At 43.9% G+C, this 23,705-nt stretch overlaps 1 protein-coding gene across 4 annotated transcripts in view; it reads right to left on the bottom strand.

Annotated features, from left to right (window-relative positions):
- Positions 1 to 10,818, bottom strand: part of PRIMA1 (proline rich membrane anchor 1) — a 51,581-nt gene extending 40,763 nt beyond the window's left edge. The window contains exons 1-3 of one of the 4 annotated variants that reach the window (XM_054068501.1): positions 10,629 to 10,809; positions 10,219 to 10,423; positions 3,979 to 4,129 (exon numbers count right to left, since the gene is read on the bottom strand). In XM_054068501.1, the coding sequence (XP_053924476.1) occupies positions 3,979 to 4,129; positions 10,219 to 10,423; positions 10,629 to 10,765 (493 nt within the window). In that variant the 5' untranslated portion in view covers positions 10,766 to 10,809. Of the gene's footprint in view, positions 1 to 3,978; positions 4,130 to 10,218; positions 10,424 to 10,628 lie in introns of all 4 variants that reach the window. The other 3 variants (XM_054068502.1, XM_054068503.1, XM_054068505.1) reach the window with 3 other exon arrangements.
- Between the last annotated feature and the right edge of the window lie 12,887 nt (positions 10,819 to 23,705).

The following is a 23,705-nucleotide window of genomic DNA, read 5'->3' on the forward strand; positions in this document are numbered from 1 at the left end:
GGAAAGCAAATGGGGTAAAAAAAGAAATAGTTAGTGAAAGGCCAGTTTCTGAGCATCTCTAGCTCTTTCAGGTCATTACAGCCACATCTAGGGGACACATTCAATTTCAAGTTCCTACTTTCTTTGCTGTCAGCATCTAAGCTTAGTTGGCCTTAGGCCCCTCAGATCCTCATGAGCTCTTCCTTCACTTCATCAACCAGAAGTTTTCTAGGCACAAATTAAAAGAGCAGGCTGCTGCTTGTATAAGGCGTTACTGCAGAAACATCAATATGCCAGGGCATCTGGAGAAACTGCAATTGGCTCAGCGACCACATTTTCTGACAAACCCCACCATCCTAGTTACTTCTAACATGGGATGGATCCCCTCTCCTTGAAGACCCTCAGTAAGGTTCATGTCTATATTGAAAAAAGCAGCAGTATCTCAGTGGGATCTCAAGAAACTGCACCTGGAACAAAGCTCAGAAAACTCAAAACTTAAATGCTTCAGCTAAAGATCTAGGTGTCCCAGTTAACAGAAAGATAAGGCTGAACTAGCAATAATGAGAGAACCAGCAACCCCAGGGACCAGCATGGCATATCCTAGTCTTCATTTAGATACCATGAAGTAGATGGATTCACTGGAGACCTCCTCAGCAAGGAGGAGGCATGTGGATTTGCTGCCATGAGAGCTGCCCCATGAGAACTGCAGAGCAGATGCAGTGAATAAGGGTTGGAAGGGACATCGGAAACACAAGTGGTATGTGTGAAGGAATTAGAAACGTGGGAAAAGGAGGCCTGGGGTCACAGCTGAAGAAGGACAAAAGCAGTCTCTGCTTTCCTCCCTGGGGCCTGGAGTATGGGTGGCAGAGGCCAGTTCACAATTTTGTTGTCCATGTTTTGAAATATATGGGCCACATAATCTAAATTAATTTTCCATTTCCATAGTGTTGAACAAATGAAATGGCTCCTCGGGGTGCAATGAAACACACCTCACACCTTCCTGATTTCGTAAATACATGGCTATAAGAGAGAGGGGTCTGCTAAAGCCTGGAAAGATGGTGTTTCTACTGTTGCTCATGTAGTTAGACTGACTGCTAAGTTGTGTGTGATTCTACGTATTTTCTGTGGAGGGAATTAGCTTATCCTCCCTCAGTGTCAACATAACATTTGCCAGTACTTATATGTGAATTCTGGAATTCTCAGCATTTTACAGATTTTATATAAATTTATCTGCAGGAAGCAGGGCTAAATATTTGTCGCTGGATCAACCTGTCAATATCAAATTGTCTAAAGAGATGCTTAATGCACTGTAACCATTCCTGAAAGTTCTCAGTTGTCCTCAAGCACAAAACCCAAATCTTTCAGGGAGTGATTCAGCTGCTTACGGTTAACCAGTGCCATCTCAGACATTCGAGTATGGTCTGCAAAACATTCAGGTGGGATTGATGGAGAGGACACAAAGAGAGTCCTCTGCTTTTCCACAGCAGCAGCTGGAGAGCAGACAGGATATGTCAAAGAATACTAGAAAGCTTAATTTAGCTAATAATTGAGCTGCCAAGTGTCTGTAGTAACTGGATGAACAGGAATTTTTTATGTATTTGCTTCCACCATCAGGCCCGATGCCACAACAGCTGTTTCAGAAGGATGCAGAGATAATCTAAACCTCCAGCAACTTTCAGTTTGATTGCAAAAAGAGCTTCTAAGGCCAGTGTCTAGCAGGCTGCAGCCTTTTGTGGCTCACAAAACTCTGAAAGCAGTGTTAGCATCTTTATGGAGTGCCGTAGTGCAGACACTATACCACCTAAAGGTAAAAACCTTACAGCTCCCGGGCTGCTCCTTTTGGCAGAGGTCTTTCCAGTACTCTAACTTTAATCACTTAAAAAGTGCAAAGTGCAAGTCCAGCATCAACCACTTAATAGTAGCTTGTCTTGTCCCTTTACTTCCCTCTCCTCTGAATGCTGTTTAAAAGCAGTATCTATAACATCAATATTTAACCACAGGGCTTGCTCATTCTCACAAGGATGGGGATTGCTCTACATGTGGGCTAAATCACAGTGCCTAGACAGCTGATAATAATGAAAGCATCTTTCAAGATGAGGCACTTGATTGCTACTCTAGAGCCTACTGGTGAAAGGAATGTGTAACATATTTTTTTATTGCATTTGAAATGAAACAGCTCGCTTAAATATTAGTCATCTGGATTTATACAGTTCATTTTTAGAACTGGGTTAGCACCTGGCAATCCAGCCCTGAGTAAGCATCAGGCTATCCCAGTTGCCAGCCCATTTGATTTCTCTTTCCTCTTTTTACAGCGTGTGACAGATTTTTATTTTTTTTTCTGGTATGATTTCCTTCCCACTTCACATGAGACTAATCCACGCACTCCGACCAGCTGCCTGATGGCAGCCCAGGGAGGGGAAGAAGTGCCTGGCAGCAGTGCCATCCTCCCACCACAGCTGAGCAGCAGGGCTGCTCCCCATGCCAAGAACCGGTGTTGGCAGTGCTTTGCCATATCTCGTGTCGGTAAGGGCAGCTCCCTCAGAGCAACGGGGTACCGCGGGTGCAAGAAAACAGAGTTGCAAAGTAACTTATTTTCTGACTGGGAGACAAAGATCAAGGGAATTTTCAATATTACTGACCGTCCACGACATTTTCCTGAACATCAAAAGGGACTTTTCCTGCTATTAAAAACCCTCATCTCTGCTTTCCAAGTTGTCTTTGTTCTTCCTTCCCCAAGTGTTTCACTGGTTTTTTATTTCTGCCTTTGCCTTAAACTTCTGCAGTGTGGTACAAATATGAAGCACACTCCTGGCAGAAAACACATTGCAAAATTCTGCATATTCTCTGCACAGCTAAAAGCCTTCTTCTTGTCTTCCGTACATCTGGGGATCGTGCTGGTGAAGACAAATGATGCTGCCTCATGATTTCTTTTCCCTTGGGAGAAGCACTGAGAAGGATAATAGATCTACTTTGAAACACTGTTTCCAGAGTAGTTTATCTAAGCAAGGAGAAGAATTAATAGGCAACCTTTTAGGAAGAGACGAATTTGCAAAAATACAGAAGAGTTAAGGAGATTTGTGGGGATACCAAATACCTGGGACCTAGAAACGCCCAGCTCATGCCCCTGCACCTAGCCAGCACAGGTAGCACTGGTGAGCTCCGTCCCACTGTGGAGGGACTGCCTCTCTGGGGACCACTGGCACAGCTATCGACCTCCAGAAAAGATCTGTGTGTCACGGATCACAGAATACTGCTGTGGAAGGAAGCTGGAAGAGCTGCCAGCAGGAACTGCAGGCACAAGGTGTGCTGGATGTGGGGATGCACGGCTGGAAATTAGGAGGAGCTCAGATGGGCAGGCTAAGGCTTGGGAGCACTGCTTTGCGTGAAGAGAAACAGATGAATCTTAGCCAGTATGTGCATTACCTGGAAGACTGCTCATTTGCCATTGACTCCTGACATGTCTCTGACTTTTGCTACAGCTGTAAGCAATTCAAAACCAGTGAGCCTGATTTACTGTTATGGTAAACCAAAAGAGCTCTGGTGTCTTCAGACGGTCAAACCTGCAAGATGGTCTAGGCAGAGTGTTCAAATTTTTGCCTGCTTATAAATTAATTTGGCTTGGAGCATCCAGACCTCCAAGCTGCACACCTTATGAAATAGGAGGTCATATAGCTCAAGGGAAAGCACAGTGTTATGTTCGTGTAGGAAAGCATTTCCCAGGGCTATGGCATTAGGAAATCATTTAAACATAGGGAATCATATATAATACAATGAAAGGAGGGAATTTCTCTGGCTGTCCTCCAAAAACTAAGCTTTATTCATTGATCAGAAAACAGATCTCCATCTCTACTGAGAACATTTTTCCCTCCATTTTCTAAGTGGAAAATGACAAACGAGTTAGCTGTGCCCTCTCCCACATCCTTTCTCCTTATGTCTGTCCAGGCAGCCGCATCACTTCACTCTCCTCAGCACACCACAACTGTACCAGCAGCTACTTACTCGGCACCACTAGCAACCTCGGGGGTGGTGGAGGTGGAGGAGGCGGTGGTAACGGTGGAGGTGGCCTGCACTGGCAAATTTGCTCGCAGCTTTCTGTGACTTTGTCGGCTACAGGCTTGGAGCATGACTTCTGGGGCTCACCCTGAGTGATCTGCGAAGAAACAAGTCACTGCATGAGAAGCTGAAACAGTGAAAACTGATTTTCCACGAATACATTTCTTGGACTTCAGTATCCAAGCAGCACCTCAGACCTGTAATGACAACTGAGCTCATGTTCCTCACTAAGGCAACTACAAGTGACCCTATATGGTCTCCAGGTTTTATTTTTTTACTTAAAACAATATTTTGAAGGCCTTGTACTCTCTGTGAAATTTGGCTGAAATTGGACAGCTGGATTCTGAGTTATTATGGGGTAAGGAGAAGGCGGGTAGGGGCAGACAATATGATTGCATAAGCCTACTTTCCTTAGGAAAGCCATCTAGCAGCATGCATTATTCACAGGCTGGTTGCCGCAAGCTGAAGACAGCTAATAAAAATTATCAGGCAGTTAGGGTCAGGATTATGTTCATTTTCCTTATGGCAGAACCGAAAGCCAGAGGAGATCTGTCCTCTGCTTTGCCATCCTCCTTTTGATGTTCAGAGAGCATTTCACAGAGTGTTGTACTTCCCACAAAGAGGAGAGACACCCCACATTTTACTCATCTGTGGATCGCAATAACGACACGGTCAAAACGGAAATGTCACGAACTGTGACTTGCAGCCTCCATGACATGCAGTGTCAGCTAGTGATAAAGCTGAAGATGAGGCATTGTAGAACCTGAGCTTAGGTATCGCTTGGCCATGGACAACAATTTAGCCAGTGTTGGTATACAATATATTCAACAGCTTGATCTAGTTATGTCAAGGAGCATTTGTTAAGAGCTAATTTCTCTTACCATCAGTAATATCTGCATGACTACAGATTTAAGGAATATTCACTAAAACCCCTAATCTAACACTATGAAATGGAGTAAGTTCCCAATGAAAAGGAAATTTGCTGAACATCACAGGAGCTTCTGAGAGGCGTTAACTCCAGAGGCCTCTAAATCAGCTCTTTTTGAACGGAGTAATACTCCAGATGGAAAATACTGCATACAATTTTAAGGAGACAAACCCTAAAAGATGAATAAGCATGTTATCTAACAAGGACTTTGAACGTAGGATTACAAAACCACCTGGGACAGGCTTGGGTCTTGCTAAAGCTAAGGATAATTATGCTAGCATTCAACTGTTGCCTTGTACAGTTTGATCTTGGGTGGGTTATTGTCCTAATAGATTTGGCCTAACATCATCCTCTTAAACTAGCTCTTTTCCATAACATGTTGGTAACTACAAAGTGAATGTCTCATGCCATGCTTTCTGACCTGTTTTAGGCAGCCCTCTTCTACCTCCCTGCCTAACCCCAGGGTCACCCAGGATTGCTTTCTCCCCACTCCTCTCTCCTGTCCAAACTTTTCCTCCCTTTCCCTGCCAGTTTTGGGCACACAGTCTGTCTCCTCTCCCCTTTCAGCTCTTGCCCCCAGTGTCCAGCACGGACAGAGACCTTCTCCCACCACCCACAGCTGTGCACCAAAGGTGCTGTGCTGTCTCTTGGCTGCAGGAAAGCTGCACACAGTCATCTCGTGTATTTCTGGCCAAAAAGAGAGATGTGGCTAATTAAGACAACATCGCTGCACAAAGGACACATTCATATGTGTAGGAGGTTTCTAAATGCAGAAAGATTCATTACTCTGGCCTCAGGGAGATGGAGGTAGGGCTTTGTTGATTAAATATTATAGAGAGGGAGGAAAGAATAGAAGAGGTTATGCATAGCTGAGTTGGAAGGACGGCTAGGCACAGCACAAATCAGAAGGCTCAGTTCTTTAAATAGCTTGTCAAAATCTATTACCAAACACAGGGAAAAACAAATTCAGCACAAGTGTTTTCCAACTTTCCCCTTCACCATCAGGTAACAGTATGAGGATAGTTAAAGATCATCCCAGGCAGCTTCCAGGAACTTATACAAACTCTCTGAATGCTCTAGTGAATCAAAATGACTCGGCTTCATAATCCCTCACAGCTGGTGATAAATCTGTCTGCTAAGCAGGCTTATTTATTTTTAAAGTAAGTGATCACAAGCAGCAGCATACCCTCCATACTGCTTCAGCTCTCCCAGTGCTGTTCACACGCTGGGCTGGGGTGTTAGGGACTCCCCTCAGAGAAGCTCCAAAGGAACAGCACCCACTCCATGCGGTGGTCCTGGCACACTTGGGATACCTCCCAGCTGTGTTGGTGTGACAACATTTACTGTGTAACAGAGGAGGTATTGCAATACCTCTCCAGTGCCCTTGGCAGCTGATTAGAAAGCAATTATTAACTCCAAACTACAATTACCATCCTCTACCTAGTTCTCCTGTTACTGGCTACAGTCTCGTGGGGGGCAGTGCAACGGGGGAGGATAGAGACAGGGCAAAATAACATTGAGTAGACTTGGAGCCAGCTTCATTTGCAGACCAGGAACAGCCTTGTCTATATAAGTCTGAAGACGATGATGGTGTAGAAAACCTACATTGACTTATTGTTCTAACTTAATACCAACCAGAACCAAAGGCTTGTTGTGTCTTTTTTTAGAACTATTGACTTTTTTTAAATCCCTGGAGGCTCTCTTGTCTTAGGCTAGTAATAGAGTGTCCTCAGAAACCAGCGAATATTTTTCCCAATTACTTGGCAGACAAGATTAGCCCTATACATATCCAGCCACCCTCTTCTCCTGTGTGCTTTAAGAACATTATTTCTCAAGAAAAAAAAAGTTGCTTTGTCTCTCAGCATCTTAGTCTGAACATTTATCAAAAATCCTCATGATCATTTTTAAATGGTTGGGAAAGAACTGACGTTTAAAAGCACACGCTTTATCACTGATTTGTTTCCCTTCTCTTGCCACTCAGTAAAATGCCTGGTTGTTAGAAGAGACCTGTAGGAACACAGATATTACCTTGTCAGGGAAGTTGTCTTAAAGAGCTAGTTTAAAATAACAAATATATTGCAATTTGGCTGAAATCTGACAGGAAAAGGAAAGACTTAAATCAAGGTTGAGGGCCTTGAGGAACAGAAAAATAGCCAAGGACTGCTGCAAGACTATTAACTAACAGTAGCACAATAGAATTAAGAAAAAATGAAAAGACATTCGATTACTTTTTAAGAAAAAAAAAATCTCACTGTTTATGTCTATTAGCCTACTTATGAAAGGGATGAAAGCTATTACTTTTGTCTTCTAAAGACAAGCAGAACAAATCACTAGAAAATATGCTTTAGGGAACAATCTTGCTCTAGCAGAGGATGATGAAATAAATTACTCCATGTTCCTTCTGTACTGTCTGCCATTCAAGGTAAGCTGCCTTTACAGGAGATGGCTGGAGAAAAAAAGGCACGTTCAAAGATCCTGATCTTTCTCTGGCCAGGTCTGCTAAGTCCAGTCCAGCCTCAAACTTTACTGCTTTTTTGTTCTGCCGGATACTACCATGGCCCCGGAATGGCTTTGGAAGCACTTTGCAGACAATGACTAACCAGACAGGTGCCAGGTTACCAGGCAGTTCATAGCACAGAGGTTGCCTTGGCAAGGGGTCATCTCTGGAAAAGGACCACAGAGGGCTTGTTCCCTTGTTGTTACTTCTGCACCTTCCAGCCATTCCTCCAGGTGCTGGAAGTGGCATGAATGTGAGTCTCCTTGGCCTGTCTAAAACTTGGTTGCTTGTTTGACATGAGGCTTCCCTAGCACACCCAACAGTTGGCCAGTATGGATATTTATGTTGTCTGGACTTCAAGCTGATGCATTTTTTCTCCCTGCTCTGAAAAGACATAAAGACTTGACTTTATGGATTTGTGCATTTTATATGAACATGCTTTGCAAAAAAGGACAAATGCTTTTAAATATTCATTGCAATTAAAATCTGATCCAAAAATGCCCAGGGAAAAGCAAACAGAAAGCAGTAACTGGTGGTTTCCTTTTGTAGCCTCTCTGCTGAAGTTCGTGCCTGTGACGCATTTCTTTTTAATTCAAGATTTTCTTCCCAAACAGTGGTCCTAGTCTTGCTTTACATAGAGTGGAAGAACAAATCTGCATGTGGCCAGAGCTGTTTAGTATTTCAGTAGAGTCCCATGGGGTTGCAGCAGCTCTTGATCATGCTCTACAGAGTGGGATGGGAAAAAAGGATTAATACAGCCCTGGGAGGGTGGCCCTCTTGCGACTTTTTGAATCAGGTAAAAGGAGGAAAGCTTGAAAAGAAAAGTGCAGTTGACTGAAAAGGCAGAGAGACCTCTAAAAGCCTGCTGATGTGGCAAGAGCTTTGTCTCTCGGAAGCAGTCTAAGGAGATGAGATCTCAACACCGCTGTGTAAATCCCAGGACAGCTCTGCATAATTCACATCAGACTTAATCCAGATCCACATTTATGAAACCAGAAAAAATGTGACCCTGCTATTTGTCATGACACTTACTGCTCTTTTTTAAAATTATGTCAAAAGCCTCAGACAGAGTCATCCCTTCCTTCTTGTCACAGTGCTGGCTATGACGCTAATAAGAAAAGATTGTGGGTTTTGGTTTGGGTTTGTTTGGTTTTTTTTAATAAGATAAATGCTTCTCCTCTGATTAGCATCCGACTGATTCTCTTGAGTACCTCAAGGCAGAGCCTGAGGAAATAATGCAAAGATGTGGGAGGGAAGGCCATGCCACACATAAGTGATTGCAGGAAGGAAGGGGTGAAGAGGGGCTGGGCAAGGAGACAGGAGAAAACAGGATGGCTGCTATAGATGGAGCAGGGGCAGAGTAACAACATGATGGGACATTACTGGATAAGTTGAGGATAGTGGGGTTTGTGTGACTTCAAAGAAAAGAGCAAGGATTATGACTCAACATGGGGAAGGGAGTCATGTAAGGGTTTTCAAAGATGAGGGAATTCCAGTCATAGATAGGCTGGCCTGCCAGTGAGTGCTCCACATCTGCCATTGGTACCTGCTGATGGAAGCATTAGATACATCCTAATCATGGGAGAGCTGGAAAAAAGCTTGAGTATGAGCAAATATACTGATTGCCCTTCCATGGAACAGCAGGCAACAGCACAAGTATAGGTTAAAAATGGGCCAATAAAACTTACAAATTATTGCAAGGAAAGTCTGGGCCCCTTGGCTTTTGCATTTCTCAGAGCCTGTTTCAATTCATATAAACGTAGTTATTTTTGAAAGATCTGCACAGATCACCGGAGTAGTTTGCCAGAAAGATGTTTATACAAGTTTTTGTTTTTTTTTTTTTTTGTCTGCTTGATTGACTGGCTGATGACAGGAAACGGGTTTCAGAAGGTATCTCTTTTTACACAACTCTTTCCCTTAAAAATGCACTTACAGTTTTAACTTGCAGTTAGCTACCTGAATACCTGAGCAGGACAGCTCAAAGGTAGTGCTGGCAGAGATTTCTATGATGGGGGAATTAGTTTAAATGAGGTTGTTCTTATTGTATTTCTGTTCATTTTAAGCTGTAAGGAGCACAAATCCTCTTTGTCATTCACGACAAGAGACAAGATGCTAAAACAAACATCATCTGTTTAATCTCTTGGGAGTCACTAAGTTTAGAACAGGGAGTAAAAGACGTGGAGTCTCCACTGTGTTTTCTCCAAGAAAGAAACTGTAACTGTTCTGTTCTTGAACAGCATTTGGCTCATCGATCACTCCTCAGAAGATCTATTTTATAAATAAACTTTATAATATCAAAGTGACGCATTTTGAGTTGAGCTTTGCTGCCGTTCTGATTATCTGAACCGGATGGTCGCTCCACCACCATCCACTATTTTCTCCCAGTTCATTTTTCCGGTCCCCCCACACTTCAGCCAAGGTCACACAACACCACAGCGCCGGAGTTCGCAAAAGCTGATTCAGCCCTTCACCCAGAGAATCCTCAATTTCCGATCAACACCGAAACCCTACGGCAAAATATCACCAAAACCAGACCTCCGGAGCTTCTCTCCGTCCACCGCTTCTCTCCGCGCACCCCATCGCTCGCAGTAAAACGCGCTTTCCAACCCTCTGGCTGCCGGCACGCCCAACAAAGTCAACTCCACCTTGCCCGGAGAGACCCCCCCCCGAGTTCGGCGGCGCCGGGGGCGCAGCCCTCCCACACACCGTCCCGCAGCCGCCGGTATCCCCCAGCCCGAGCCCAGGCTGCGGGCAGCCCTACCTGGACGGAGCCCCAGAGCGGGTGGAGGGCACAGTGCAGCAGGAGGGAGGGCCAGCAGCGGCGGAGCAGCCCCAGCAGCTCCCGGAGCAGCATCCCTCCTGGGCGGGCGAGCGCTCCGGGCGACCTGGGGAGGGAGCAGAGCGAGCCGGCAGCAGAGGCGGTGGCTCGTACCCATCCCCGGAGCGCGGCTGTCCCAACTTTAATTCTAGAGGGGAGGGAGGGAGGGAAGGAGGGAGGGAAGGAAAAGGGAGGGGGGGAAGGAGGCAGGGAGATGGGCGGGTGAGGAGGGAAAAGGGTGGTCGGGAAAACCCAGCGCCCTGCGAGTCGCGGCTCTGGCAGACGCGCCCCCACCCCGCCCTGCCCGCAGCCCTCGCCGCCCGCTCCCCCTCCCGGGGTGCTCCGCCGCTCACCGCTCGGTCCGGGGCTCCCTCGCACCCCGGGCGGGGGGAGAAAAAAAACTTTGGGACCGCGAGCGGGAATAAAGGGTTGGGGCGCTGCCTGGGGGCGCTGCCGGAGAGGCGGAGAGGGCGGCGCGGCAGCGCTGCATCTGCCCCCTGCCCGCCGGCGGTGCTGCAGTGATTTTTCAAGCCCATCGAGGCAGTTCCCTCGCACGCCCGGGTCCCCTCGGCTCTCCTTCCCCGGCCGGGCTCCTCCCGGCGGCGGCTGCGCTCCGTTCGGCCCCGGGGTCAGCCCGCACCCCGAGTCCCGGAGGAGCCTCATCCCAAACGCAGCCTGGCGTTTGGGATGGGGGGGTTGAGGTGTTTAGGGGGGCCCTTTGCCCCCGGGGTGATGCGAGGGTTTGTCCTGTGTGGGACACGAGCTGTCGTGTCGCTGTGCCCGACCCGGCGTCTCGGGGATGTAGTGAGGAGGACACTTCGTGGCGTTCGCGTTTCTGTGTGATAACAAAGCGCGCGGAAATATTTAACAGTGTTGTGGGGGAGTGGGTGGAGGATCCCCTAATATCAAGACACTTCTTTGAGAAGAGGAAATTGGAGATGAAGGTGGTTTTGCTTACGACGAAGCTGTTGATGAGCCAGACAGCAGCTCTGCAAGCGCATCAGGATGCCCGTACGCGTGTGGTGGTGGGTCGGTGGCACTGGGGTCCGGGTCACTGTCTTGAATGACTGGAGAAAATGACTTCAAACAAAATATTGGGCCCTGGGTTTATGTTTCGTATGCAGAGATGAATGAATTTGAGGACATTGATTTTAGGGTTGGGTTTTTTGTTGTTTTTGTTTTTTTTTTTTAATTATTTCTGGCACCTACTAAGCCAAGTTAAATAAACTGTTTCATTAAAATGTGCTCTGTGAAGCAGGAATACAGATACTTTAACTTCTCGGCTGATACAGGGCTAACATTCTCTTTCCATATCACCGTTACACCAACCTCCATTCAATTCAGCCCCGACAGACACTGGTCTAAATGTCAGGACTATCTGGCCCAGCAACATGTAATAAATGGGAACAGCATAGTGGAATTCAATGGAGTTACACCTGAGTCAAGATAGACCCATTGAGCCTAGTCATTTATTTGTAAGTCTCCATCTTGTGGGTTTGTAAGGGCAGAATACAGAGAAACAGAGGCATTATGACCTTGGGTACAGGCAGGAATTGTACAGCAAATATTTTTTATGTAATGACGCTGAAAAAGATGGTGTTCTTTTCTGTGAGTCTGCTGTGTAACATGCAGTGCTTAATATATTGTGCTCATTCAATTATAGTTTTAGTGAGCTGGAGTCACAAGAGACAGCAAAGCTTTTCAAGCTTTCTGGTGATTTCCTGAAGGTATTTCAGCACTTGGTCACAGTACAGAACATAATAAATTGCACCGCCTGTATACATAGTTCTTGGTTCCTGACAGAATGAGAGATAAGGCTTTAGGCATTGTACGCCAAAAAAATACAACACAGATTTCTTTTCTTTCAGTATTTACAATGCCTTAATGTCAGAAGAACTGTGGGTTTTCCTGCCATTAGCGATTCTCCAAGTAGCCATCTCAAAGCGTTGTTCTCTGGTTCAAAGACAACCCAGGGAACTGAGGACACAGGGCCAAACTCGACCCGCAGTCGCACGGAAGCAAGTGCAATCAGGGATATTGTTCTGACATAAACAAGAACAGAGTTTGGCCCAGGTAATCAGCATCTTTTCTGTTTCGCACTGGTAATTGATGGTTCCCTTGGGGAAATGACTGGGCTACAGATATATTAAATCCAGTCTTTGGCCCCAGTCACACGGTCCACACACAGACATAGCCCCCATTAGACTGAATGGCTGGAGAAAAGGCTGAATATGGGCCCTATTCTTGTCCACATGATACCAGTGCTTTTTTTTTAATTGCATTGGCTTCAATTCTGTAGTTTCTGTAAAGAGAAAATAGAGTCCAGTAATTTTTCCCACTTATAAGGAAGATCAATGGTATAGTGCATGTAAGATTGCAGGCCCTGAATCAATGACGGACTTGAAATATAGAATGGTTTGGGTTAGGAAGGAACCTTAAAGATCACCTAATTCCAACCCCGCTGCCATGGGCAGGGACACCTCCCACTAGATTAGGCTGCCCAAGGCCCCATCCAACCTGGCCTTGAACACCTCCAGGGATGGGGCATCCCTGTGCAACCTGTGCCAGTGCCTCACCAACCTCATTGTGAAGAATTTCTTCCAAATGTCTAGTCTAAATCTTCCCCCCTCTAGTTTAAAGCCATTCCTCCTCATCCTATCACTATGTGCTTGTAAAAAGTTTTCTGCAGCTTTCTTGTAGGTCCCCTTCAGGTACTGGAAGGCCCCTATAAGGTCTCTTTGGAGCTTTCTCTTCTCCAGGCTGAATGACCCCAACTCACTCAGCCTGTCCTCATAGCAGAGGCACTCCATCCTCTGATCATCTTTGCAGCCCTCCTCTGGACCCATTCCAACAGTTCCATATCCTTCTTATGTTGGGGATTCCAGAACTGGACACAACAGTCCAGGTGGGGTCTCACAAGAGCAGATCAGTAGGGGAGAACCACCTCTGCTGGCCACGCCATCCCCCATCCTGCATTGAAACTACGCATTGCCCCAACCCAGTTGTAGGAGCATGCACTTGGCCCTGTTGAAACTCATGAAATATGTTTTAATAATACAGTGTTTTGTAGCACAAGGACTCGCATGAGGAAGAATAGGAGGATTTATCTGCAGCAGTCTCACTCCTGAAGCGTTGAGACGGATACTGGCTAGGGCTCTGATCCCAGAACCAGGATTTCCTGGGTTGTAGTCCTAATGCTAGTTGTGACTTCCTCTTCAGTCTTTTACGCGTTTTTAAAATCATCGGCACCAGGTTCTCTGCCTGTCAAAATGACACATCCAAATCCAGCTACCTGAAGGCAGCAGTGTGTTTGATGGTGAAGGCAGTAATGAGATCCTGTCTTTCAAGATGTATTTAGCACATCACAGAAATCAGGAGCAATTCCAGATTCTTTGCTGATGTAATCAGCACAGGTCCATAGTCTGGCTCAGTGCTCTGGAGATGAAAAGTGCCTTTTAAGTAAGTATCATAGCTCAAAATAAAAACTTCAATTATCTAAAAAGAATTTTTTGTTGTTTTTTTCTACAAGATAAGCACATGAACAGTATCATCCAAGCCATCTTTCAAAAATTTAAGATTTATATTAACACTCCGCAGAATGTTGTTAACCCTTTTCCCCTTTCATCTTTGGTTTGAGAGTATTTATCTTGTTTGCTTTGTGATTTTTTTTTCAACAATTGCTGATAATCAGAACAACCATGATTAACACTCCACTACATCAACTACTTAGGAAACATTAGTAAGGACTAAAACACTGATTAGCTGTACAAACAAATATTATCATACTCCTTTAGTCTAAGTAGCTATAATAGTTATAATGGACTCTAAGAGGCTATTTATTTTGTCAGTATAGATTGGATTTACAATATGTATTCAAGCATTCAAAAGGCATGGGAAAAAATTCTCTTCCAAAACTTCATTAAAATCCATAGATATTCACCAATCTGATTTTAGGAAGATTTTGTTCCTATATCTTCTGATACGTGGGAACAGGCTTTCAGCTGGAGCCAGCAGCTTGACCACTTGTCAAGCTTTGTGGTCAGTCAGGGCTAGAAAGAATCTACCTAAGCTGTATTTTGCTAATGACATTTCTGGATGCGAGTCAATGAACTCAAGTGTCCAACCTGGTGAAACACTAGCCAAAACATTTAGGACTGGGATTTCATAGCCTCCTGCAGTCCAAAATCACTGTCTCTCTCAGGCTTTGCACTTGAGTCTAAAATACCACAATAGGCTGGTAAATGTACAGCATTGTTTCAATGTTGGCTTGCACAGGAAATGTTCTTGTCACCATTTTTTAAAATATATTATTGCTCCATGTATCTAATGCAGTGCTTTCAACATGTGGAAAGCAAATTCATTGTTTTTGTATTTAAAGAATCTACCCGGGAATCTATACCTTATTAGGAAGGTTTTATGAGATTACAAATTAATAAAGGTGACAGCAGCAAAAACAGTGGAAGAATTCACAGTTCTCCAAACAACACCATGAATTCTGAGGGAGAGTCAGGAGTTCTTCTTAATGTTTCCAATTATTTTAAAGAATATAGAAAAACACTAGGACCCTTAATAGGATTTACACATGGAAAGAACAGATTTGATTTTTGGCAGACTTGACAGTTCAATTGTTCAATAATTCCAGCTTGTGGGAAAAGATTCCCACCTTCAAGCACATGTAGAATAAATTGTCAAGACAAATGATACTTTAATTTTCATTATCTTGAATTAATAGTCAAATACTGGAAGTGGGTTTTAAGTTTTAAAAGTGTCAGAATTTCAGGAAGTGCTTTTCAGGTTTTTTCCCAGATAAATATGGGATATAGCAGTGCATCTGGAAAACAAAGGCAGGGTATCTACTTTCCATTGGTGTAAATCAGGAATACTTTCACCAAAACCTATGGATCCATGCCACTTTAGGTGAAGAGTGAACAGGACCAACGTGGAAAGATGCATCACGTAATCTTTGGGTTATCCCTCAGCACCTGATGTTAGAGGACACCACGGATTTGTATTCATGAACAGAAAAGCTATGGCTAGACATCACATAAGACTGTTCTTACCTTTTCAGTTTTCTAGCTCTGAAATACTGCATTCGAAGATAAACAGGCCTCCTGCTTACTTTCTCTGGTTTCTCACAATTTGTTCAGCAAATGGATTTACTCAATAGCATCACTATTCTTTGCTTATAAATGTCAAGGTACATTCTCGGTCCCCTGTGGCTATTAAATTGAAGTCCCTACAACCTGAGTGAACTGCAGGTTGCAGAGTCACTTAAATAATTCTACACTCAGTATTCATTGCTGCTTGGTTTCATCTGCCTTTACAGAAGCTTAAATAGTCATTATTGGAATGTAGAAAAGATGATATGAAAACTTTGCCTTCACATTTACTCTTGGACTCTTGTTTGGCTCTGTTGAGGATCTGATGTAAAAGGCAGGGCTGATTACACCTTTCCAGGAGGAATTCCTCCTCAACTTTACTGTGAAAATCTGGTACAATTGCCCAATATATTACAGTCTGTAGCTGCTCCACTGGAAAATGTCTGATCAGGGGATAAGAGCTCATCACACCTTAGTAAGCCCTAGAAAGATACCTCACTGTTTATTTCATACTGCTATTAAGAACTATATGTATATTTTATTCTGTATATATTATTATTATTATTATTATTATTATTATTATTATGTGTTTCTCTTCTGTCATGGAATCATAGAATCATAGAATGGTTTGTGTTGGAATGGACCTTAAAGATCACCCAGTTCCAACCACCCTGCGATGAGCAGGGACATCCCACTAAACCAGGCTGCCCAAGGCCCCATCCAACCTGGCCTTGAACACTTCCAAGGAGAGGGCATCCACAGCTTCCCTGGGCAGTCTGTGCTAGTGCCTTACCACTCTCATTATGAAGAATTTCTTCTTAATATCTAGTCTAAATCCTGGAATGCATCTCATCAAGTCCCATAGACTCAGATATGTTCCAGTTCCTCTGGTGGTCACGAAACTGATCTTCCCCTACAGTGGGAAGGACTATAGCCCCCTAGTCCCCTTCTTGTTGTCCACTGACCCAGGAGGGGTATGGAGAGAAATTGACAGTGAAGACGGAGGCAATAAATGTGTTGAGTACCTCAGTCTTCTCCTCGTGTATTCATACAAGGTCACCATTTTCATTCATCAGTGGGAGTACACTTTCTTTAACCTTCCTTTTGTGATTGACATACCTGTAGAAGCCCTTCTTGTTAGTCTTCACTTCCTTTGCCAAGTTCAGCTCCAGCTGCACCTTGGCCTTCCTGACCTCACGCCTACACAACTGGGCAGTGTCCCTATACTCTTTCCAGTTTCCCTGTCCCTGCTTGCACTGCCTGTGCAGTTCCTTCTTGCTCTTCAGTTTGACTTAGCCATGTTGGTCTCCTCCCTTCCCTGCCTGATTTCCTATATCTGGGGACTGAGTGCTCTTGTGCTTCATGGAAAACATCCTTAACTATTTGCCAGCTCTGTTCTGCTCCCTTGTCCCTGAGGACCATATCCCAGGGGGTCCTACTGACTAACTCCCTAGAGAGCTGGAAGTTTGCTTTCCTGAAGTTTAGAGTCCTGACTATATTCCTCACTTGCCTCATATCCCTCAGGACCTTGAACTCCACCAGTGTGTGATCACTGCAGCCCAAGTTGCCTCTGATCTTGATGTCACTTGCATTGGCGATCATCAGGTCCAGTATTGCATCTCCTTGAGTAGGGTTTCCTATTACCTGGGTTAAAAAATCATCTTCAATGCACTCCAGGAGTCCTCTGGATTGCCTACAGTTTGCCATGCTACTTTCCCAACATATGTCAGGGTGGTTGAAGTCCTTCTGCAGGATGAGAGCTTGTGATTATGAAGCCTGCTGTAGCTGGAGGAAGAAGGCTTTATCGGTAGGCTGTTGATCAGAGACCCTATAGTATACACCAACCACAGGGTTCCTTTCATTGCCTTGGTCTTTTATTCTCACCCATAAGCTTTCCATCTGTTTGTGTCTACTTGTCAAAGACAGCTCTTTACATTCTATGCATTTTCTGATATAGAGGGCAACTCCACCCCTCCTTCCCAGACTGTCCTTTCTGAACAGCCTGTAGCCATCAAGAGCCACACTCCAGTCATGGGATTCATCCCACCAAGTTTCAGTGATGGCAATCAAATCATAGCTTTCTAGCAGCATGGTAGCTTCCAGCTCCTCCTATTTATTGCCCAAACTGCTTGCATTCATATAGAGGCACTTCAACTGGGCTGCACCATTGTTTCCCTTAAGGTGTTTTGTGGAAGTTTCCTTGCTGGCTTCTACCACCCTAGGAGCCCCAGGCTCATCTCCACAAGAGGTTGTTACAGACGGAGGATGAAATAAGACCAGAACCACAATGTCCAGGACATTGTGGAAATGAATAGATGACAAGGATGAGGCTGAGTAAACATACAGGAGTGCAAGTAGTGTCACCTGAAAGGCAAGAATAGAGAATCACTATTTCTAAGAAAAAGCTATCAGTGTAGCTTCTTTTTTCAACTTCCTTGCAAGCAGAATCCTGTACGTGTTTTTACCTAATTGTTTGATCTGACTGATCTAATTGAAAGAAAGCTGAAGTCTGATTTTTATTGTCTCTGTAGTGAATCCCAAGCATCAGAATCTTCCCCAAAGCTACCAGTCCAAGAATTTCTATGCCCAGCAAAAATATGATTGAATTGGTGAATAAAACCATTGTCTGTAGGTCTGTATATTGGACCATGTTTCATCAAAAATGCTTGACAAACTGTACATTTCACAGAACAGTGCTCTCTCTTTCTGCCCTCCCTCTTTCACTTCTTATCTCTATTTCTAATTGACTTGAACCCCGGTCTGAAAAATTAGGCACTGAATTTTAGAAAGCTGTTTGTCTGCAGATCCTGGGTGCAGGTTGTCTGACTTGTCTTTTTGGCTGCAAATGCACAGACCATCTGAATTCATATCTGGGTTCCATGCTGTGAGGTGCTTCAAATTGAGCCTCAAGTGAGAGGATGAGGACTGCAGTACAAAGTCCTCAGAGGAGGTGCAATAAAACAGTGCATTCACTATTCCCCACCCCACCTGCCCTACAACCCCATTGGGAAGACTCAAAGATGCTTGGATATTGAAGTGAGGTGTAGCCTCTACCCAGGGAAGAGCTGGTGTCCTTACATGGACAGCTGAAGTAAAAGGAGTTTTAGGTTTGTGCCACTGTGGTACATGTACCACTGTGGTTTGAATGTGCACATGAACTGCATGCCCTGGAGAACTCCTGCAACAGTGAGTGTCCCCAACCTTCCCATCACTTACAGCACCACCTTGTGTCCCTGGGGGTTGGGCTTGTAGCCTCCTCTGCAGACATCCTTTCTCAAGGGCACTCCAGGCTGCAGCAAACATGCAAATCTACACTTCTTCAGGCAGGAAAAGTGGGTACCCTTTCCCATTTAGTGAAACATGGCTAAATTCTGCCAAAATTCATGACGTTGTCCATGACCTCGGTTTCCAGAGGAAATAATGGTGTTATTAATTATTGTAAGAAGACGCTGGTAGAAACACACTCCAAGTTACATTTGTTTTTCTTTGCTTGGCCTTAAGCTCCACACTTTTGATAAAGTGCCATTCTACTGTTTCTTTAACAATACATTCAAGAAATGTTGCATCCATTCTGGTGAGGGGGTTATGATAATTTGTGCCACTGATAAATGTGTGACATTTGTTAATGGCAGGGAAAGAAATATGAGGTTGTGCCAATGTCTAATACAGAATTTTGGTGAATGTTTTATATTAGCCAAGGTTAAGAGTCAGATGCCAAACAGGTCAGATTATATTGGGCCCATCTGTCTCATAACAAGAGCTATTGATCGGTTATTAGTCATAGCTAGTGGCAGACTATCACAAAGATACTGCTGGTAGCAGGGGCAGGCCTGGTGGCATACACATTGCAAAGAATTTTCTCAGCTAGACACAAAGAAAAGACATAAATATGTTTAGAAAATTACAGTTCTAAGAAAACAAAAGTTTACGTTCTGAAATACTTTTACCTTGAGCTCCTGATATGGATGTTTTCATTAAATCAAACACAAATTACACTGCTTGTAGCTTCTTTTACGTCACATGTTGTCACTGTAACTCCAAATTGCTTCACTGGCAGAATCTTATGCAAAATATGTGGGTACTAGGATGTCCTCTTACTAAGGCCAGCAGTATCAGCAGGCATTTATCAGATCGACAGAGGCCAAACCTTTTTGGGGACTTGAGGATGGATCAGATCCATCTCTGTCAACCCTTTTTGCTCTGCAGATCATCAAGTATCACCCTGTGTCATGTTTTCACAGCGGTTTTCATTTCAAAGTGGGCTAGGTTTTGAATGTTCATGTTTTCACTTTTCCCATATTTTTTTTGCTTGTTAGTTGCACTTGTTTGTGCAGGAGATGCAGAGTAGTCTGTGTGCTTTTTTTTTTTATTTAAGTATGGAATTTTTGTTTTCACATTCTGATTTCTTGAAAACCCCTGGGAGCCACTGTTTTAAGGAAACTACCCATACATTTCTCTAATGCAGTGGTGGGACATAACTGGTGTGCAAGGTGTTATGAAGAGATAATGATGACACACTTCAGCTTACCATGGCACAGCGTCCTCCTAAGAACACAGAGACGCACATGCCCAGAAGAGTTGTCTGGGGACACTCATTCCTGGTGAGATAACATGCTAATATGTGGTATGTCTCATTGCTGACCGCCCCTCACATGGTTTCATCTGTCCCTATGTTTGAAGGTCCAGTCTTGGTTTGCTGACTGTTAGGCTTCTGCTCATGCTTCTTTCTTCCTCTATCTTATTCCTCACTCCAAATCCCAAGTGCATCAGCTCTCACTAGCTGCTAATTTGAAAAGAAATGCACACAAAGCTCCACTGTGAGACTGACATTATTTTGCATTCATCTCAGTGCCTCTGAAGCATTTTGAGATCCTCCACTGAAAGTCATTACATAAATGCAAAGCATCATATTGTTAAAACTTTAAATCATGACAGATTTTGGATACATATTTTTTGTGACTCAGTCATGAATAATCGTGATTTGCATATCGTATTTTCCCGTAGTCAGCATACTCTTCTTCTCATTTAATCCTTCTGACTGCTGTAATAACTTTAAACCTGAATTGCAGAAGTAACTGTGGATTGCCTTGCTGTTGACTTGGTGATGAGTAATCTTGATATACCTATACGTAGGAATAGTGGACAACTATTTGGAATGAGCTTGGAGGAAACCCATAATGAGATGAAACATTCCTCTCTTTATGAACAAGTGCATCCATTTTGCATTCTTTGTGTCCGAAGCTATAGTGGCTGTCTAATATAAATATTATTACCTTGTGCTAATTGCTGCAGTGCCAAGGGATAATCTAATATTGGGGTTTCGCTTAATAAGGCCTTAGTCAAATACTGAGAAATCTGTGATACCCTGGTGCACTTACGTTTTAAAGAGCAGAACGGGCACTTTGTGAGAAGGTGTAAAATACAAGCATTGATGGAAAGTAATAAGCAATTATCTGGCTCTGAAGCATCTTTGTTTGCAAAGAACACCTTAATTTTACTTGGAAACATTATGCTATTTATCTAATGAGTTCCTTAGCTGCCATTTTCTGGCTTCCCCTAAATGTATCGTCCAGGTAACAGCAACAGTCTTGCAGAGTTCCAGCTGTAGGAGAGGAGCTGAAATGCCTGCAGCATCCTGTGTGTACCCATGCCTGTAGAGCACTGTCCAGTCAACTGGAAGTCCAGAGTCTAGCTCTACACGCTTGTCCTGGATGTACAGGAACAAAACTCTGCTATTGTATACTAGATATTGGAGGCAGGAGACCATTGTCTTTGTTGCCTTTGGAGAGGGACTTGACCAGAGTTAGGATCTTCCTGTTCAGGAGAAGGCCTGGACCTGCTGTACTGCTTTTCGTAATAACTCCCCACTGTCCTTTTGAAGGTCCTTGTAATGTGTTGTCCCAGTGGGAGAGGAATTAGGCTCCTGAAGATGGTACATCCAATGGCTTCTTTCATTATGGCAGATTTTAGCTGGGATGCCTTCTTGCCTGGGGGAAAAATGTTTACTCTAGAGTAAAAGAACTGCCTTACAACAAAGCTATTTTGCCAGGTGCTGGTTTGCCCCATCCTTCTCCTGCACTAGTGTGTATTCTCATAATGCTACTCTGACAATCCCACACAGAGCTATTTAGAGCAGCTAAGAACTGATTCGGGTTCCAGAGAAAGCAGGATGATTCTCTTCCCCCTTTTTCCTTCCTCCTTCATCCTTTCAGTGAACCTGATGCCAGCCTCCCCCTATCCCCAACCCTACTGATCACAGTGGTGTAGAGGTACTTGCTGGAATGCAAAGCCTGAGTCCCAGGGCATTTATACCTGCCCTGCCCCTTGCACTCTTTCTGTTCGGTTTTGGCATCACTGTCTTGAGCATGCATTAGTCCAGATTTATGGTGCTGAAGCATAATTAGCTCTCAGCTAGTACAGGTCTCACCTTCCTTATCTTTTCAAATGTAACACAGTCATCAGCTTTTTCCCAGCGGATGAGCAGTTATTGGATACCATTTCACTGCTTGAATCTAGAAGCTGAATTTGTCATTGCCGGATTGGAAAATAAACCACCACACAGCTGCAGAAAGAGAATAATCTCACCAGAATAATTTTGGTTAGAGTTATTTGGGGTAAGCTGACAAACTTTCCAGGTGCGTTTTCACGTGCTGGTTTCAGTGGGATAACCAGCGTGCAGTGCACCGCCTGTGTACAGAGGCTTTTAGGCACCTTCAGCTCTGCTAATATCATCTGTCTCACAATTCAAACTAATTCTGTAACTAGCTCAAGTGCAAGATAAGACTGATTGTTATCTCTTCAGAACCAGTTTTAGCTAGAACCAGGTTTCAGGCAAGCTTTAGCTTTGGCTTGATTCAAATAGAGAGTTCTGGTGAGGACTGTCAGAGCCCACTGGATCTTACAGGGTGTGAAACTCCATCATCAACAGGCACTCCGCATAGTTTCCTTTTGGAAAAGGCTTTTTGTCCAAAAGCTTTCTCCAGTGTCAACCATCTGATTTCAAGAAAATTTCTCTCTGTGGTAATTTCAATCTGAACTGGGAGTGAGGTTTAGCCTTTTTCAGATGCTCATTCATGCTTCCTTTTCATTTGCTTAAATTACACTCATCCATCTTGTCCATCAATATGTTGCCTTGCTTACCACAAAGATAATAAACTCCTTTACCTATAAACACTTTGGTCCATACCTTCTCTCACAAAAATATGGTCATTAAGCTTGCTGTAGGATGACTTGCATGAGGAAGATGACTTAGGATGACTGATAGGAAGATAAGAGTCTGAGGTAATTGGATTAGCTGTAATAGAAAAATGGGTGAGCTGCAGAAATGGAATTCACCTGGGACTGGTTTGGAGCACAGAATATCTAAGTGTGGCAAATCTGACAGCAAATTATGCTTGTTTAGATGGCAATTCAGGAGGCTATATAAGTTTATATCTAACACTCAATCTATGTATTATCTATAGAATGTAGGAGGCCATGTACCTACAGATATCTGCATACAGTATTCTTTGATGAGAAGGTGTCCTGATTAATACATTTATTCAGGCTGAGAAAACTATAGGAATTTCACCACATTTCATAATCCAGTAACAATAGCTGCCCCAAAATTCTGAAACAGCAATTTATTCTTCTCTGTCCTCCTTACCTTTACCTTTCGAATCTGGAATGATACTATTCCCTCCATGCTGTCCCATTGGCATCAATTGGAGGCACTGCTTGTAGGGAATCCTGTATATTTAGTTACATGGGTTGTTCTTCAGAGCTACCTTTAAAAAACAGTATTCAACTTTAACCCAAGGTGGGACAATTTAGAACTACTTTTTTTATAGAAAACTTGAATAATGTGATTATCCCAGAAGGCTGGCTCCTGAAAGACAGAGCTAGGATAACTCACTCAGAGCATACACACAACTATGACTCATACCTATCAACTGGACAATGTGAAATTGCTCAGTCTTGTTGATCTATGAGGACTGATAGTGCCTCTGCTGTGTTGTCCATGTCCCGCTTCCTGCTCTCCAAGGACTGGCTCCTGTGCCCTCCTGCCACGAAAAAAATCATCTTTCCTACTGATCTCCTTCCTGGGGCAGAGATATTTATCCTCTTCAGCGGTCTCCAGGATCTGCATGGGGCTCAAAGAGACTTGAAGTTTCATGTTCAACCTTGTCGATGGTGACCCAAAAGTCAGTTCTCTGCAGCCTCTTGAAGGCTGAATGCAGCCAGCATTGCCGTGATATCTGCCTGGTTCTGAGTTGCTGGTGATGGAGCTGTTGTTTCCAAACCCTTTTTACACTGTTTCATCTTCATTCAATTTATTGTTGTCTCTTATAG

The sequence above is a fragment of the Cuculus canorus genome, chromosome 5 (genome assembly GCF_017976375.1).
Source record: "Cuculus canorus isolate bCucCan1 chromosome 5, bCucCan1.pri, whole genome shotgun sequence".
In the NCBI taxonomy this organism is placed as follows: Eukaryota; Metazoa; Chordata; class Aves; order Cuculiformes; family Cuculidae; genus Cuculus; species Cuculus canorus.